Source organism: Thermobia domestica, chromosome 3, assembly GCF_964235325.1.
Source record: "Thermobia domestica chromosome 3, izTheDome1.hap1.1, whole genome shotgun sequence".
Lineage (NCBI taxonomy): Eukaryota > Metazoa > Arthropoda > Insecta > Zygentoma > Lepismatidae > Thermobia > Thermobia domestica.
In genome coordinates, this window is record NC_137456.1 from 235,706,811 (window position 1) to 235,725,263 (window position 18,453).

The 18,453-nt window shown below is 36.6% G+C and overlaps 1 protein-coding gene across 3 annotated transcripts in view; it reads right to left on the reverse strand.

Moving 5' to 3' along the window:
- The window catches only part of LOC145680979 (uncharacterized), a 94,063-nt gene that overhangs the window by 17,219 nt on the left and 58,391 nt on the right, over positions 1–18,453 (reverse strand). For 2 of the 3 annotated variants that reach the window (XM_081752220.1, XM_081752221.1), the window contains exons 7-10: positions 16,796–16,897; positions 12,636–12,887; positions 7,003–7,217; positions 2,661–2,892 (exon numbers count right to left, since the gene is read on the reverse strand). In XM_081752220.1, the coding sequence (XP_081608346.1) occupies positions 2,661–2,892; positions 7,003–7,217; positions 12,636–12,887; positions 16,796–16,897 (801 nt within the window). The remainder of the gene's footprint in view (positions 1–2,660; positions 2,893–7,002; positions 7,218–12,635; positions 12,888–16,795; positions 16,898–18,453) is intronic. The other variant, XM_081752222.1, reaches the window with a different exon arrangement.

An 18,453-nucleotide genomic window follows, 5' to 3' on the forward strand; every position in this document is an offset into this window, starting at 1 on the left:
TGGTGTCCCTCCTCGCCTAACAAGAGCATGTGCTCACGTTGATGCGGAGGTAAATAATACAAAGAGAGTATTAGGAAGGTTAGTTATAATAACCACGATTGGATTTGATTAGCACAAGATAGGATCCAATGAAGGATATATTTCAGCGACGACGTGACTATCTTCGGATTTTTTAAACGTTTCTTTAGTATTTCTTACCTGCTTCTATATGAAAACGAACATTTCTTTTATGATTATATGTATAATATTCTTCCCAAAACAGTACTTCAGTTTATTCGGTAGAATTTTAGAAGCTATTCAACTAACTCACTATGTTTCAACTTTATATACGAGCACTACAATTAAAACACCATAATCGAAGAAATGAAAAAGAAGTGTTGAAAACCATAACTTATCAACTAAATTTTTATGTTGGTGACAGTACGTGCATTTATTCCTGATACACCTATGCTTTAGATAAATAATGATTAGAACAAAGAAACTTCACAGTCAAATATGATTTTATATTATATATACAGGGTGACTGGTAATTCGATGCATTCCTTCAACGGGGACATTCTACAGGTACTTTAAAACATTTTTATCTATGTCAACCGGGGGCCAAAAATCAATAGTTTCTGAGTAATTTGCACATGTGATTTCTTTGAAAATTGCCGACTAACAAGAGGTGCGCGAGAAAGCTTTACCCTGACCCACTTATACATATCGTAGGGCGATGAAATTTTACATGTTTAATCCTGCATACCTATGTAAGTCATGCGGTAATGTATAGCTCGAAACTCTGCACCGTTGCTGTGTTATAGGTTTGAACGTGAAATAAGGTGTAGTGGTTCAAAATGCATTACTGCACCTCGGAAAGCAGTGTGGCAACATCAAATAAGTACTTGCCCATAGGAGATGACTGCGTGGTTGAGAAGCGGTGGAATGAAGGTCTTGTGCGGTGAAGAGAAAACGCGAACTATGATAGATTTTACACCCAGGGTCATCCATCTGTCTCTCCAACATTCAAGCAGTGAACGGGTGCGTTGTTTTCCAGGAGGCGGACACCTTTTCTCAGCATGCCACCCTCTAGGATTTCAGAGAATCCTTTAACGCAGACAACAGTGAGGCATAATATATTCTAGTAATTGTGGTACCCTTTGTCTGGAAAGCAAGTAGTAATACCCCATGTTGATCCCAAATAAACGTGATTATCAATTTGGACGCTCAGAGCTGAACACGGACTACCTTTGGTAGTGGTACGTCGGTGTACTTGATTGCTATTTCTTTCTGTCTTTCTTTATGCATTTATGCAAGGGAATGACACAAGAAAGGGTTCGGACCTCATCTGGGGTCACATGGATCTTTTAGGTGGGTCTAGAATTTGGAAAGGAATGGCCCTGGCCTACTAGAAGGTACCATCCTAGCCATCGCTTGGTGGGAGTGAAGAAAACAAGGGAAAATCTAATCCAACCAATGACAGCGTGCCGAAGTACCACAACAAAAGAAAGTCTGTGTTCAACTCTGAGCGACCGAAGTGATGATCACGTTTATTTGAGATCAGAATGGAATATTACTACTTGCTTTCCAGGCAAAGGGTACCACAATTACCAGAATATACTATGCCTTACTGCTGCCTGCGTTAAGGGATTCCCTGAAATTCCAGAGCGTGGCAAGCTGACAAAAGGTGTCCGCCTCCTGGAAAATAACGCACCCGAAAACTGCTCGAATGTTGGCCAGAAAGATGCACGATCCCGGGTGTGAAATCCGTCATAGTTCGCGTTTTTTCTTGATCGCACACCACCTTCATTCCACCTCTCCCCAACCATGCCGTCATTTCCTATGGGTAAGTATTTCTGCGATGTTACCTCGCTGCTTTATGAGGTGCAGTAATGGATGTTGGATCACTACAACTTCACGTTCAGACCTATAACACAGCAACGGTGCAGAGTTACAAGCTGTACATTACCACATGATTTACATAGGTACGCAGCATTACACATGTAAAATGTTATCGCTCTATGATATGTGAAAGTGGGTCAGGGTAAAGTTTCCTCGTTTACCTTACATTGCAAATTACTCACAAACTATTGATTTTCGACCACCGGTTGATATAGATAAAAAATGTTCGAAAGTACTTGTAGAATATCCATTGATATATATATATATATATATATATATATATATATATATATATATATATATATATAAAGAGAATGTGTTTAAAATACTAAAATACAAACACATTCAAAGTACTAAAGAAAACACTTCGCTATGAAGCGACGAACAGATAGGTATAGGATGTAGGTAGAGAAAAACAGAAATCTTTGTTTTACGTCCTACGATTATACTGTGTACCTAAAGGTGACTGACGAGAATAAATGGGCTGGTGGAATGGAGAGGGAAAGAATGACAATATTGATTTCAACGGAAATGCGTGACATCACGCTATTAAAATCACACGTCGCAGGTTCTAATCCATCGACCGAAAACCCGAAAAGGTGGACCTTCATTCCATTTTATCAGACTTGACTTTTATTCCATTTTATATTTCCGAAAACTTCTCTTCATCTCTTATTTGTTGTGATTCCCACGTAAAATAGCTTAATTAGATCTGGAAAAAAAATGTTGATAAATATACGAAAAAAATTCTTTCTCACAAAATGCATTAGCATATGTACCTGTTCTCTCATCTTCATTAATTTCTGAGCTTCTTCCTTTTTCTTTGCAGCTTCCAACTGCTTCTGTTTTGCTTCCTCTCTCTGCTGTTTCTCTTGAGCGAGTTTCATCTCTTGTATTCTTTTAAGTTTTATCTTCTCTTCTTCCATCTGTAACTTCAAGCGGGCTTCTTCCCTTTCTTTTTGCTGTGCAGCTTTTATATTTTGCACCTTCTTCATTTTCATCTCCCACTTCCTGAAATTAAGATTAAATACGAACATTGAATTCTAAAATTACGCTAAACAGGTGATTCATCTTATTCATCATATTATCTATTTATCTATCTATCTATCTATATATATATATATATATATATATATATATATATATATATATCAAGTAGTTGAAAGGGCAGCTTCAAATAGCACAGCGCTACATGGCTTGGTGCTTGTACTAATAGCACAGAATGCAGTTAAAATTTGAGCCATGCGTCCATTGAATAGAACAGCACGTTGAACCAACATTGGTTTGTCATGGACATCTTCAAGCAAAAATAACTTGGCGTGATTGAAACAAATCGAAAGTGCGTCGACAAGTAAAATCATTTGTCAGGGCAAGAGATGTACGGGTATGCCACGACGGATCTCCCACGACTTGGGCAGATGCCTGCAATCAATCAGGAAAACATTGCCACTGTGGACATGATAGTGAAGGATAATCGCCATATAACCGTGAACTGTCTCAACCTTAGCATCGGATCCATCCACATCATATTCACGAGTTGGGGTATCGAAAAATGGATAATCCAGGACCTCGTCGACATACAGAAGGCCATACGGATGGGTATATACCTCAAAAATTCTCAGCCAATATTATGTGGAAGAGCAAAGTACCTTGGACAAATCGTGGCTACTAATGAAATTTGGTGCCATTATTTGGAATACTGCTTTGGCTGGCTAGATCGTGACAGCTTTGTGATGTCAATGGGCCTTTGCTGTGACAGTCCTACTCGGTGCTACTCAACTCTTAACGTTAATGTGACATCTTACAAAATTGAAAGGCCATCAAAAATAAGCGACCGGGAAACTGTCAAGAAGGTGCTTATGTTTCACGAGAACGCAAGTCCACATGCTGACAACACAATAATATACACTGCACCGTTTTCGCTGAGCTCTTAGAGATCACCCGTCTAACAACTCAAATCTTTCCCGTGGGACTATTACGTCTTTAGCCTATTGAAAAGGCTCAGAAGAATAAGGGTTTCAACTAAGATTACGCAATTTGTGGTGTTGAATAGTAATTCTACCAGCAATTAGCGCTCTTTGCGGAGTTAACAGAAAAAATCGTTCAGCATTAAGACAATTGCACGAAAGGTGAAGGTGCGTTACTTGCAGGCTCTCCTCAATTGCCATCAGTATCCCGTAGCTGTGGTAGTTTATGTTGTCCAATATACACAATGTAAGTTTCAAGACACCTGTCTATGTTTCACTTGAGTAACCCTTGTATTATAACAGTGAATTACTTACCAGTAATATTAACAATCGTACATACTAAAAAACGTCCTGTACGTATTTTCGCTAAATGTGTAATCAGATAAGAATGAGACGAAGAAAAAGAAAGAACAGAAAACAAGCTGTACAATGTCTAAGTAGGCGGCACTAAGTATGATCACATGGCTGTACCGAAGTTGAAGGTAGAGAAAGTTTATTGATGGAAGATAAAACTGATTGGACGGCTGAAGGAACAAATAATAATAATAATAATAATAATAATTATTATTATTATTATTATTATTAAAAAAATGTGAAGGAAATTTCGAGAAATAGACCTGAAAATAATATATAAATTAATGAAGAATTACCCTTCCCCCCTCCAAAAAAAAGCAATAATTACAGAGAATAATGACCAAAATGGAAGACAAAATAAAAGGATAATCATTAAAAATGGAAAGGATAAATACGAGCGGGAGTTCGAAAATAAGTTTCTCCTCTCGTTTTCCCCAGGAAAGCGAACAACAATGGGGGAACAAGACAGCGGTTGCATGCGCAACACACTCAGACACAAGTTCGCCCGCGATCCTGCAGATGGCGCCGTCGCAGCGCTCGCCCAAAGCGGAGACGAGTCTCAGTCTAGACCGGTGGCTATGGAGAGAAGGCGCGTTTTGACGTTGTGGTCAAAGGAAAAAGTGCGAGCGGTTCTCCGCTATGAATGGGAACGTGGTGTATCGGGAGCAAAAATTCATAACCACCTCGTGGAAGTCAATGGACCTGATGTGATGTCGAAGCAAATGATGCGGAGATGGTGTCGCCAATTCAGTGAGGGGCGGCAGCAAGTGCTGGACACACCGAGACCTGAAAGGACGTGCATAGTCACTATAGACGAAAAGGTCAGGATGGTGAATGTCATGATTATAACGAACCGGCGTATCACCATCGATGAAGTAGAGGAGGAACTCGGAATCGGACATGCGTGAGCTCACAAGATAATCCACGACAAGCTTGGCTACCGCAAAGTGTCAGCACGATGGGTGCCTCGACAACTAACCTCGAACCACATGGAACAATACGAGACCACACTCAGCGACGGCAACGCAAAACTATATTACAATCTTAGATGGAAGTGCCTTGCCCATTCGCTATACAGTCCTGATCTCACACCCAGTGGCTTTCATCTATTTCCGGAAACATTTTCGGACTCCCCCTCGTAGATGTGAGCGAAACGGAGTGTGTGTGGTGAGATGCGGTATTGATTCCACAACGACCCTTTCACTAGTTCACAGCGATCTTCCTTGTTTCTGTTAGATTAGGTGGGAAAAACTGTTGTGGGCTAATAGAGACAAATTTGTGATCCTGAAAGCCAAATTCAACGCTACCAATGAGTCTCTACATTACACATTATGGTCAAAATAATTTTTAGTAGTTAATGTATATGGCTGTCTACTCCGAAGGCAGGTTCGAGCAGTTAGGACATATTTAACCAATACAGCAGGGATAGTTGACAGTACTGAAACCACTATAGTCAGTGGTGGCTCTTGAAAGAAGTCACATCGATAAAAAAAATTAAACTTTTATCGCTACAACCTAAGGAAAAAATTATCAATGCACTAGTTCTTCTATTAGAAGGCATATTAGACAATATCTCGCATGTTTAAGTTTTTCGTTTTGTATAATACGCACTTATGTATACATAAAAATAAAATAATTGACGTACTTTACGTAAAGTACGTAGATTATTTTATTATTTTTATTTATATACTAGCCTTCGGCTAGCTGGGCATTTCGCCCCAAGACTCCCGCATAGGATCAGCCTACGGCCTCGCCCCAGTTTGGCCTGGAGGTTGATCAGTCAGACTACTACTTTTATAGAAAGTGATTAGATAAGTTTTCTTCCCTTTGTTCGTAGCGATAAAAGTTTAATTTTTACAGATATGACTTCCCTGACGAGCCGCCATTACTAATAATAAATTTCATATTAGTAACGTAAAATCTAAAGATTTAGCATCCTTCATACAATCTACTGTAAGTAGTGGAGCCCTTGCACTAGAAGCCAAAATATAATTCTAACAGGTCATACTACTTCCTAGTTATCCACCTACAAACATTTTGAGAAATCTAATGCGTATCATGGTCTCTTTATTGATACCTAATTTGATACTTAAGACACATTAATTATTTTGATCAGTTCTAGATTACTGAAGACATTCTTCATTCTTTAATATCTAACTAATTAATTAGGCTTTTCAATCAGACAAATTATTATATGGAAAACTGACTTAATTATTTTTTAATCAGAAATATCTGATATATCACTATATAATAAATTTACTAATTGACTTAAAGTGAAGGTTTATCATCGCAAAAAGAAAAGCATGTCATTAGATTTCATCCTTTAAAAAGCAAACTCGGTCAGGATTGTTACCAACTTCCCCTAAAAATCTATTTTTATATTACGCTTTGAAGTTCGTTTTAGTCTACTTCAACAAGAGTATTGCAAATGCAAGAAACGTATCCCATAATCTTTCGTCATGAAACAAGACGCCATTGATGTTATTGAAGTCCTATTCACAACGGAATTTCTGAATAAAATGGACTCCAAATTACTCTCAACACAATCAAATCTGAGAATGTGAGCAAAAAAGAGCAAGCGTAGTGAATCCTTAAGTACTAGGAAGTTTCAACCAATACACAGCAAAACACAGTAGATAGCTGATGGTAGAAGGAAATAGACATGAAACAGCTTGTGTGTTCACTATTACGAGAAAACTATTGTCTATTCAAATCAAAGTTGCTTGTTAAAGGCTATAATTAAATTTGATACCACTCAAATTTTATGTAGTATAACAATAGTTTTCGTTAAGATTCTTACTTCTTCTTTTCTTCTCTCTGCATTTGTAAAAATTCATCTCTTCTTCTTTTAGTTTCTTCAAACTTCTCTTGTTTCTTCTTTAGTTCTGCTTCCTTTCTTGCGTTGATTTCTTCTTGAGACTGTTGTCTGACTATTGGTTTTGCCAAAAACGACTGAATTCCTGATACAATGTTAGTCTTCTTGGATAATGGAGTGCTTGAACTTGGTAAGATCTGCTGTAGAAGATTGATATAATATTAGCTCAACATAGCATACTTACGAGAATATCTTTTATTATTATTATTATTATTATTATTATTATTATTATTATTATTATTATTATTATTATTATTATTATTATTATTATTATTATTATTAATTCTACCTCAAAGCATTATACATTCTGAATACTATTGAAAATCCATGGAAAATTTAAGTTTCATTACTTCCTTTATATCTTCTTAAGTGTAAAGAAAATTCGAAAGACAAATAATTTTTCTTTTTACTTGAACACTAAATTCAAAGATCAAATGCTTAACATGTAACACAGAAACTGAAAGCATAAATATGCACACTCAAATACAAGACCTCCAAATTATACTGTAGGAGCTAATAAGGTACTAAGTACAATAGTAGGGGTGCCAAAAATAATACTTCAAGATAGAAAAAAAAAAAAACTTATTAAAATACGAAAGATACATAAAGAAAATGTGTTCAAAGTGGTAACTGTCAGCCCCCAGGCACTTCTGATTACTGCGTATTATTATCTGGGCAGCGTTAACCAAAACTGCAATTAGAATTGCAGTGTAGGCAATTTTAATTTTTCCCCAAAGTGACACCAGTGTAGCTGGTTTCTTACGATCAACTACCTCCTTAAGCGTCCATACAAATGTAAGTCGATAGATGTGTTAAATCATGAGAACGTGAGAGAAGCTAAACCAAACCTCTGCCCCATTCATCTACCTGATAAATTCGATTGAGGTAATCATACATGCCTTCTAGTACTGCAAAGAGGTGCCATCTTGTTGAAGTAAAATTGATCACACCCGAACACTATACAAATGAAAGGTACAATGTGTAGTTCTGTAAATATGGCTGTTCAGTAGCAAAAAGTCAATTTAGTCTTCTTGATAATAATCCGCACCAGTCATTGTGCCCAGCTAAACTGACCGACTGCCACACATGAACAAGTAAATATTGTGAAGTCCAATGCAAGTAATTATAAAGGTTCAATATTCCGTTTAACTTAAGCTGTGCCTCATCTGATCACACAATCTATATATTAAAATGCAAGGTTTATATGTTTGTGGTCAAGAAAAGTTTATATGTTTGTGGCCAATTATTTCGACAATGATATCTTGGAAACCAAAAACTCTAGAAAGATCCCGTTTTCACTGATCGATTGCGAATTTTATGTAGATTGTTCAGTTCTAATTGAATATTTTAAAAAGGCTGTTATTTCTTTATCACATTTTTAAGGGTATACTGGAAGTACTGAAATTTTAAAAAGCATCATATCCTACGATTTATATATTCCAACACCACACATTTGTATACGGGGTTAGTATATCTCCGTCGTTTGTTTCATGGTCACATAATGAAAAACGAAGGATGACCATTTCTCCAGTCTATGATGAATCTGTTGTTTCGAGTGTTTTACCCAATGAACACCATATCATCACTGACATTGTGTAACGTATTTGTTTATTACATACTGCATGTAAGAAGAAAGAAAACACTGATCATACAAGAATTAGAAACTGCAACCGGAAGTAGGCTCAAATCTTGCAAACGATGCGAGATGTTGAAAAAATCTCCTCTTTATGATATTCCTTGCAAATTTTTATCAAGACGTCTTTCATTTGTTTCTATAAAGGAACAAATGTGAGGAATGACAAGGAGATTCATGCTCATATGTGAATGATGCGCTGTGTAAAGAGCGCAGGTTCAGCTAGTTTTATTTAAAAACCTTCTAAACCTTTCTGCCAGCCAGCTGAAGTCAGCTTTTCAGATCGCTGGCCTCCATCTGTCTTGTCATATCTACTGTGACATCACAATGCGCCATACCGTTCTTCCTGCAATCTCTCCACTTTTTCTTTGGTTGGCCTTGCGATCGTTTTCCATTCAGTTCTATAACATCAACTTCGTGAGCCACGTATCCCGAAAGTCTCTTCTCTCATGCCCATCTAAGGCTACTTTCATGCCAGTACTAGTAGTATCACCTTTACTGTTCCTCGAATAATTTCACTCTTAATTTTGTCTTTGCACGTCACTCCACGCATTCCCATAGCATTTTTATCTTCACAGCACTCATGTTCCTCTCTCATTTTCATCGTCCATTACTGTGCTCCGTATAATACGGTAGGTCTCACTACTGTTCTGTAAACTTTTCAATTAAGGTGTACTCATACCTTGTGGTCCCACAATACTCCTGCCGCTTCTCTCCATTTTGTCCACCCACTGCTTATACATTAGGGTGGGTGGGTCTCACTCATCAGCACGATATTGTCCGCAAATAGCATATTCCAAAATGATGTTTTATCATGTTTAACCATTTGCAACATTGCACTCGTCTACCTGGATGTCTTCATTCAATATGTGTACAAACTGTGAAACAGAAACTCACAATTTTGTTCTTTTCAAAATTCGTTGTACGCTTGCTTCTACTCACTGCTGTTTCATGTGCACAACATTTTGTTGATTATCGTGGAAAGCTTGTGAAATATTCCAACACCACAGCACTGAAAATAAAATTGTTACAGTACCAGATCTGTCAGACTGCCCATTCAGACACTGCACCATTACTTTCGAATTTATCGCGAATATGAGCGACTATTCGGAAGAACGTTGTTGGCGCATTAGCACACACGAAGACTCCATTGGCGTCGTAATTCAATAATATTCTCAGGTTTTTAATATCACTCAAGGAGTTTTCGCATTGCTAGGACGACAATCTTGTTTGCGGTATTGTTTTAACTTTTACACTGATATTTGGATCTCAAGTGACTTCATCTATCCAGCACTACAATTTTATTTTAATTAACGCCATAAGTACAGCAATCATCGTCCAAGATGCTAGCGTCATTTCCTCAGATCTCGAAATGTACTACATAGATGACATGTTATAAAGTGTGTAATCATTTTCTGGCCCCACTGTATGCCTGCTTCTTTTCAAAAACATGAGACTTACACCTACAGCTTAACACTGGATCTGAAACAGGATTTCCAGGAGAAATCGAACCTGAGTGCTCCACACTAAATGCAAGGACGCTAACCATTTACAAATGGTGACCAGTTTAAACTATAACCTATTGACTGTTACCAGTAAGATGAAACGTTTCGTACTTGAAACTGTTATAGAAAATTAAAATCTATTGTTTTCACATCACTATAGATAACTAAAATATTGTATACACCTATCTTTGTTGCAATGTTTTCGCACGGAAAAAGAAGTACGTTTAAAAAAACCTCTTTCAGCTAATCAACTCAACCAGCATTTATTTTCATGTCTGCACCACGGTAATTCTCGTAAAACTTATCCGAATTTAATGCAATTATTTCGAGACGTCTTTTATCAGTCCTCCGGAATAAGGAATCCATTAAGATCAAGGGGTAGAAGAAGTCAAATCCACCCATGTTGCAAGTTTTCTCTCTCTCTCTCTCTCTCTCTCTCTCTATATATATATATATATATATATATATATATATATATATATATGCATAAATATTCGATTTTGACAGAACAATGTATAGCTTCCTTAGAGTATTCCGGTGATCCCTACAGCAAGTTAAAATGTATACAGAAAGAAAGGATAAATTAACTCCTTTCCTCCTCACCACAATTTAAAGATACGTTTCACAATAATTTCGTTAAACAAAAAATTTCATTTTGATACAATATGGAGTATATTTTATTTGAGGTTTAGTAATGTTTCCGTGTGTATTGAGTTAAAATCAGTGAAAAATAAAATGGTGAATTAACCCACTACCCTAATTTTTAATAAGTGGGTTAATAAGTCCAAGATGACAAGTGTTACAATTATTAGATATTTTGACAGATTATTACATGTATTCTCTTCAAGGTTTTTCCCCCGAGTTCTCACTATCTAGGATTACAATTAGTCAGCAACGAGTGGTGGCTTTATCACTCGTACCGTAAAATGGTTCTCCCCTGCTCGATGTAAAATAAATAATTCACGATAACTTCCATAAAGAAAAATAGATTTTGACATAAATAGTACATATTTTTTTTTGAAGTTCATACTCATCACCATTACTGTGGCTCCGCGTAGCGTAGTCACTAACGCTCTCGCCTTCGGTGCGAGCGATCCCGGGTTCGATTCCCGTTGGGGGCACTCGGTCGAAAAAGTGTAAACGCTTTTTCAGGCCAGCCACCATGAATGAGGTTTTCCTGGGTTTTCTTCATTCACACCACGCAAATGCCGGAGTGGTATCTAACATAGGTCCCAGGCCACTTCCTTCCTTTCCCAATCCTACCCTTTTCCCGATAGCGTGCTCGCCGACGACGTCATCCCTTAAACTGATGGGCAAATGGCCTTAGATGCTGAACGCTTAAACATCTAAATCCTCATCACCATTACATGGATTTAAAATCAACCGAGAACGAGAGTGAACTTATCTCTCCCTCCATCCAGTTCAAAACAATATTCCACGATAACTTTAGTAGAAATTATTCGATTCTGAGACAAATATGGTGTAGATGTTCATTAAGGTTTCCACAAATCCTCATTGCATGGAGGTGAGGTTAGTCAAAAATACGGCTTCATTTTACCTATTTAAAAAAATAGATTCTTCCTCTATTTTATTTTATTTTATTTTATTTATTTATTTATTTTTGTTTGTTTCTTTAACGTCCCACAATTTTGCACCGAGCCTGGGAATTAATAAAAAAAAGTAGGAAGAAACGGAAGAACACCGACAAAATTCACGCATACGCGTTTGCCTACCACAAAGTTCACTTGACGGGAATTGGGATCGAACCAATTATTCCAAGCATCAGAGGTGAAGGCTATCAGTGAGGCACCACAGCCCTTAACAAACTTTGCACTTTTTATTATTTCGCATCACAATGAAACTGTTCTAATGTATAAAACGTCCTCTACAATTCGATTATCGAATAGTGTTTATACCGAGTTACAGAAATGTTTGCATTTACAACTGACAACAGTTACGGCAATCTCGATGCTGAAAAAATTATCAGCAATGATTTCAGAAAAAAGGTTGTTTTTTTCCGACAAATATAAATGTACTCTGACTAGCAAGTGTTTGCTATCACGTATAAATGTCCATAGAGTTTGTGGTGTTGAATATGTATTTGGAATGATTATTTTTCAACACATCTGTCTAAAGAGCAATGTGGTATGCTACAAGCGACATATACATAGGTGAGTACACATTTCCTAGCTTATTTTAGTTTACTTCTTGTATCCCCCTTAAATTAGCAGTGTTCTTGTGCACTGATCAATGAATAACAAATTGCACAATTGCTCAAGCCAAGTACTTATTACCTTTTTGACAGGATTTCATTCCAATACTTAAAAAGTTTTTCCTGCTTTAGTATAAAATCGATGCGCGATAAATAAAAGCATATAGGATAAAATCAAAGTGACCGTTATAAAGGAAGATGTAATTACCTGTTTCTTCCCTGTTGACCAAAGTTTGGAATTTTCATAATAACCTTTATTGCGAACACTAGCATTCAATCCAGAAGACAAGGTGGCCGTCAGCGGCAAAAGACGAGTTTTAGTTTGTGAATCGGGAGTTTGATATTTAGCAAATAATTTACTCTGCTGAGCAACAAAGCTTCGCGATAGATCCAAAGAGCTTGAGCTAAGATCCTTTTGAAAGCCTGATTCATCCATTGACTCCCAGTCTTCAGCTCCATCCTAAAAAAAAGAAGTATTGACATGTAAATACAAATCTATAATGGGCACACATCAAAATCTACTAGATGCCACGCATTAGTTTCATAATGCAATGTTTCTCATGTGGACTATACGATGAGTGCAAAAACTCCGGGTATCATCTGTATAGACTCTGTGTATATTTTAAATATAAAAAAAAAGCATTCACTTATAACTTTTATATTCTTACGTGCAACAGCTCGGTTTTATTTAAATTAATTCCCAATTCTTCTGGGTGAAATTTATTTAACGCCACTGCGAAATTAAACCCATAATCTCACAGTCAGCTATTTAAGTAATTCATGGGAACATTACCTATGTGTGCCCCTGCTGTCGCTGTGTGTTTTCTGGCACCACCCTCGAAAGAGAAGGGACAAATTGTTCTGGCCGAGATCTATTAATAGCTGGATGCAGAAGCGTTGCCACAATGATTCATTTCGGACTTCGCTGTGCACTGTCATGTTAGCCATTCTAAGTAACCTACGATCTTCATTCGTCAAAACCAAACGATTGAATTCAAATTGGCAACACAGCCGCGGTCATTCACTTCTTTCCCCAAAGCAAAGGGGAGGTTTCCTTCGTAAGAGGCTTGCGGGGATGGGTCCGAAGTATGTTTCACATTTTCCGAGGCCACACTTGAAATAAAAAGGCTCTAGTAAGGATACTAAAAATAAAATTACATTTATCATAGATTGCAAGACTATCACAATGCTAGTCAAAGTAATTAAGGTGAGTGTATAGGTTAGAGTACCGACAATAGATGGAAACACGATTCTCCTACCTTCCCAATGTATTTTGTAAGGAGGAATAATATTCCAAATAATTAAATCAAATCCCAGAGATCATTTTTTAAACTTTATTCCAAGATAAATTGAAGATATATTCAGAGGATAATTCGTGCAAATTTTAATTAAATCGTTAGTTTAAAAAGAGAGTAAGTCCAAAAACCAAAATATTGAGAAATCGAAGAAAAAAACTGTACAAGTGGTATGGTTTTCCTTCAATAACTAACAAATGTTTGTATTAGAATTTGACAAATATACACTATACCTAGGGGCACGAGTTTTTCGCACTAAGAATTTGAAAATTTCGCGTTTCGTTTTTCATATTTCGCGTTTTATCACATTTTCCAAATAAAGTTTCGCATTTTGTAGCTCTTGTGGAACAGACCTTCCCTGACATTTCTACAATTGTTCCTTTTATTCATAGATCACTACAGAAATAAACCAATTATTACCTAAAAACAAAATACACTGAATATTGACATTGTAAATTTCACTAATAGAAAATTATATATTTTTTAAACCAAATTGAAGGAAAATCAGTAACTAAACTTACTATGAGTAGGAAAGCTTTGTCGTCTTCTGAAAACACATAGGCACAAGTTACATTTAAGCATTAAACATAAGCATGTTACATGTTTTCACATTTTCCTCCACTGTAATACGTTTGTCACTTATCACCAGTCCATACTTGGCAAGCAAAAATCTCTCGCAATTGGCATTGCTTGTTGGAACTCGTATATATGTAAATGCATTTACAACAAACTTCAAACAATCATCACTTCGGAACTCCCTATCCAGCTGCGATGGTGATGGCTAACGCGTAACATATTCTCTATAGCCGTGTCCGAATCACCCAAACTACATCGTTCATGCCACGTTCTACCATTCCGTCAGCGGAAAAATACGCAAAAACGTATTTTTAAAATTTCTCGTAGTTAGAAATTTCGTGCAAAACTGCCAATTTCGCGTTTTATCGCGCAACGGAAACCAATGAAAATGCAAACAGAATATTATAAAACGTCAAGAAACTGAAAATTACTTAATTTTATCGCGCATTGCAAAAACCTGTGCCTCTAATTATACCACTTTCGTGTACAGCGAAGCTTGGAAATAATGTAGGTTACAGAATTAATTTCGCCATTTTTATCTTCATTCCTTTCTTACACCTGTCGATTCAATTTCTTATAACATTCATTATTGAGAGCATTCAATTTTACTCTTTAGAACCATGCTCCTACTAATGAAACATTCTCAGCGAAAGAAATTAAATATTAAAGTTAAAAAAATGAAAAAAAATCATTCATGGACAATTCTTTGATTATTGATTCAATTTATTATTGGGCAAAGTTTTGAAGACTGAACTGTTGCAAATACTGTCACTCCCTAATAAACTATATTGAAACAATAGAGAAAACGTGCTACCATCTATTAGTGTTTTGGGTGCCTTTAAATTCACTTTAACTGAAATCTAACCAAGATTTCTAACATTTTATTTACCTAATAGACTTCATTTATTTTAGGCTGGTGGTATGGTGTTACCGAAATTTCTTCCTCGATATTTTCTAAAGCACTGTGATAAAGGATAAGTGACTATATCCTATGAAATAGTACTTATTGCTACCGCTGAAGGCGTTAAGTGATACAGTCTGTCTCAAGACTGATTGTAACTGATTATTAAATGCTTCATGATCTTAAAACTCTAGAATATCGTGACACACCCTATGGCACTGTGTGACACACCGGTTGGGAACCACTGCTCTAAAGAATAAATTTAACATTTACTGTCATTTAAGCTGTAACCTCTCTCGCTCTCTCTCTCAGCACAGTATTACGAAAAGGATTAAAAATAGATAAGTTTGGGCAAACTATAAAACAAAAATTTTTACCTGACAGTGCATCAACTTGCTTATCCGAAATTGAATGAAAAATATTTCCGATTCAATGTAGAACGAAGAAAGAAATGATCGTTACATATTGCACCTGTAGGTTCATTTTGTTTGCTCCATTCTATTGTTCATATTGTTAAATAAAGCTATCAATCCAAACCATGTTTGCTCCAAATTGTCTTCATAAATGTTAAGTTGAAAAAAGTATCACGCAGATTTTCCTTCTATACCGACCAATTACTGAATTATGACCACCTATCTAACAGCGCAAACATTTTCCTTTTGACTTCCGTACAGAAGTGATTCAACGAGACATGATGAAATTACTTGTCGCTAGAACGATTTGCGGTTTCAATATATCGATTTATTAATCGACATCTTGAAATATCAAAATAAAAAATATTACTGATCGATACATCGAAATCTATATATTTTTCGATATTTTGGTATTTTTTCAATAATTTAGTATCCAATATTTAATATTTGATAGTTCGATATTTCTTGACATTTTCATATTCAATATTTCGTTGTTTTTTATAAACAATTTCGGTATTCGATATTCCATATTTTCCGATTTTTCGATATCAAACTTCAATATTTTACGGATATCGAAATCTAGATATCGCAGCCCTAGTCGCTAGATGTTCGTTGATATGACTAAGTGCAGACTGTCCACTCTATACAATAAGAGAGACATCACCTATTTCTTACAAATGGGTATGGTATACTGAATATTGATAGGTTGCCTGAAATTCAACATTTATTTGCAGTACCCAAATTATATGAAACGCAATCTATTTCACGTGAATCCGAACTACACCTGGAATCGAAACTGGTTTCACACCTCAAGGTATAAATAAGCATATTTAAGGGAGTTTGGAATGCCAAAACTAATTTATATGTTTATTCTGTCCGTATGAAGGGAGCCAAAAAATTCTCAAGAACTACTTGATGGTTAAACGGCAACAGATAGCAAGAAACGGTTTTCTGCAATCAATTAAGTGGAACGACACTTCTTTCTTTTTATAAAATTGACCTGGTGAAAACTGAAAAACAGTGAACACTTTATAATTATCACGAAAAATCAATTTAGGAAATTCGATAATGTAAAGTTACGTATTATTATTCTAATTTCAAGAATTCAATTAGAGCGCTGATTTTCAATAACTTTACATTATCGCTGATTTTCAATAACTGTACACCAATCCGTATCATTTACCTGCTCTTCCAATAAATGATTTTCCTTATCATTTTCTTCAGACTCCTTTTGTTGCGATGATACGGATAATCTCTTCTGTTCTCGTTGAATAGCACCCCTAATCTATATTGTGAAAGGAGAAAAATAATACCATATACAGTAAATTACTAAAATATCTTTCAAGAATAATTTTAAAAAATCAAACTGGGATAGAATTGGATAGTATCACTTTTTTTTAACATATCAACGTACGACTTTCAAACTGACATACAACTTCATATACTCCCGCAAGTATACTATTTTTAACATTTCTTTCTTTCTTTCTTTATGGGACCTGTAATGTGCTTTTCCATATTAACCTAGTATTTATAATTCGTCTGTAATCCATATTTCTTTGCAACTTTATTCAAACTATCTGAAAGCTTTGGCCAAAAGAAATACAAATCCACTTTTCATAACGAATTCTTAAAAACTTTTTAAAGCTTTCTATGGATATCTAAAGTACGTTCCCTCAATTTTTTTAAAGTATCTCAAGAATATCCGTATACATTTTCTCATTCAAAAAGGATTTTTAATTTCCCTTTCCGTATATCAATAAACTCTGAGTCTATTCTCTGCAGTAATAGATAAGATCAACCGTAAATTAGTTGTAATTTTGAATGAATATATTGATTTATTATCTACGTATAAAGGTAACCAAGGAAGTTTTGTCGTTTTTTTGTGGAGGTCTGTGTTTCATTAGCCCTCACGCCGTCAGCTGAATGCGCATGGAGATAAGGCGAAGGTCAGTTGTTGGTGGGGTATATCCAACATAAGAGCTGGTTGTGGCAGTTCAGTTACACAGTGAACTTGCGTTAAGCACAGAGTGAACATGGGACCTCCACACAGTGTCATAAGGGCTTGTATGCTGTACGAGTTCAAACTGGGGTCAGACGCCACTGCAGCGGTGGTTTAACAAGTGTAAGGACGGTAACAAAACAATCGAAGACGCACCACATGCTGGAAGACCAATACATGTACAAAATAAAGATTTTCAGGCAGCAATTGAGGTGAACAGTGTCTAGACATGTGAGGAACCGAGACTACACTTCAGTGTGAGTGGAGAAACTATTCGGCAGCACTTCCATCAACTTGGGAAGCACGACAAATTGGGTCGATGGGCCCCACATGATTTGGCTCCGGGCCGGAAGGCAACGCAAGTACACACCTGTGTTTTTTTGCTGCCTCGTCTCAGGAAGGAGCCATTTCTGGACTGGGTGTTAACATGTGATGAGAAGTGTGTCCTGTACGATGCTCCACGGCGCCATCATAATTGGTTAACATCCCATGAATTGGTTCCAAAACAGCCAAAACCAGCACTGCACCAGAAGGTCCCTCTGTGTGTTTGGTGGACTGCTCGTGGCATCGTGAACTGCTGGTCAGAGCATCAATGCAACTGTGTACTGTCAGAGTTGAGCCGTGTTCAAAAAAAACAAACAAAAAAAAACTCAAAACTCTGGAGTTAGCACTTCTGAATCGCAAAGGGCTCCTCCTGTTACAGGACAACGCTAAGCCCCACGTGGCTGGGATGACCCGGCACATCATTCTACGCCTAGAATATAAAACACTATGGCATCCGCCATACTCCCCGGACATTGCACCGTCCGATTATCACCTGCTCCATTCCTTGGACAATCACC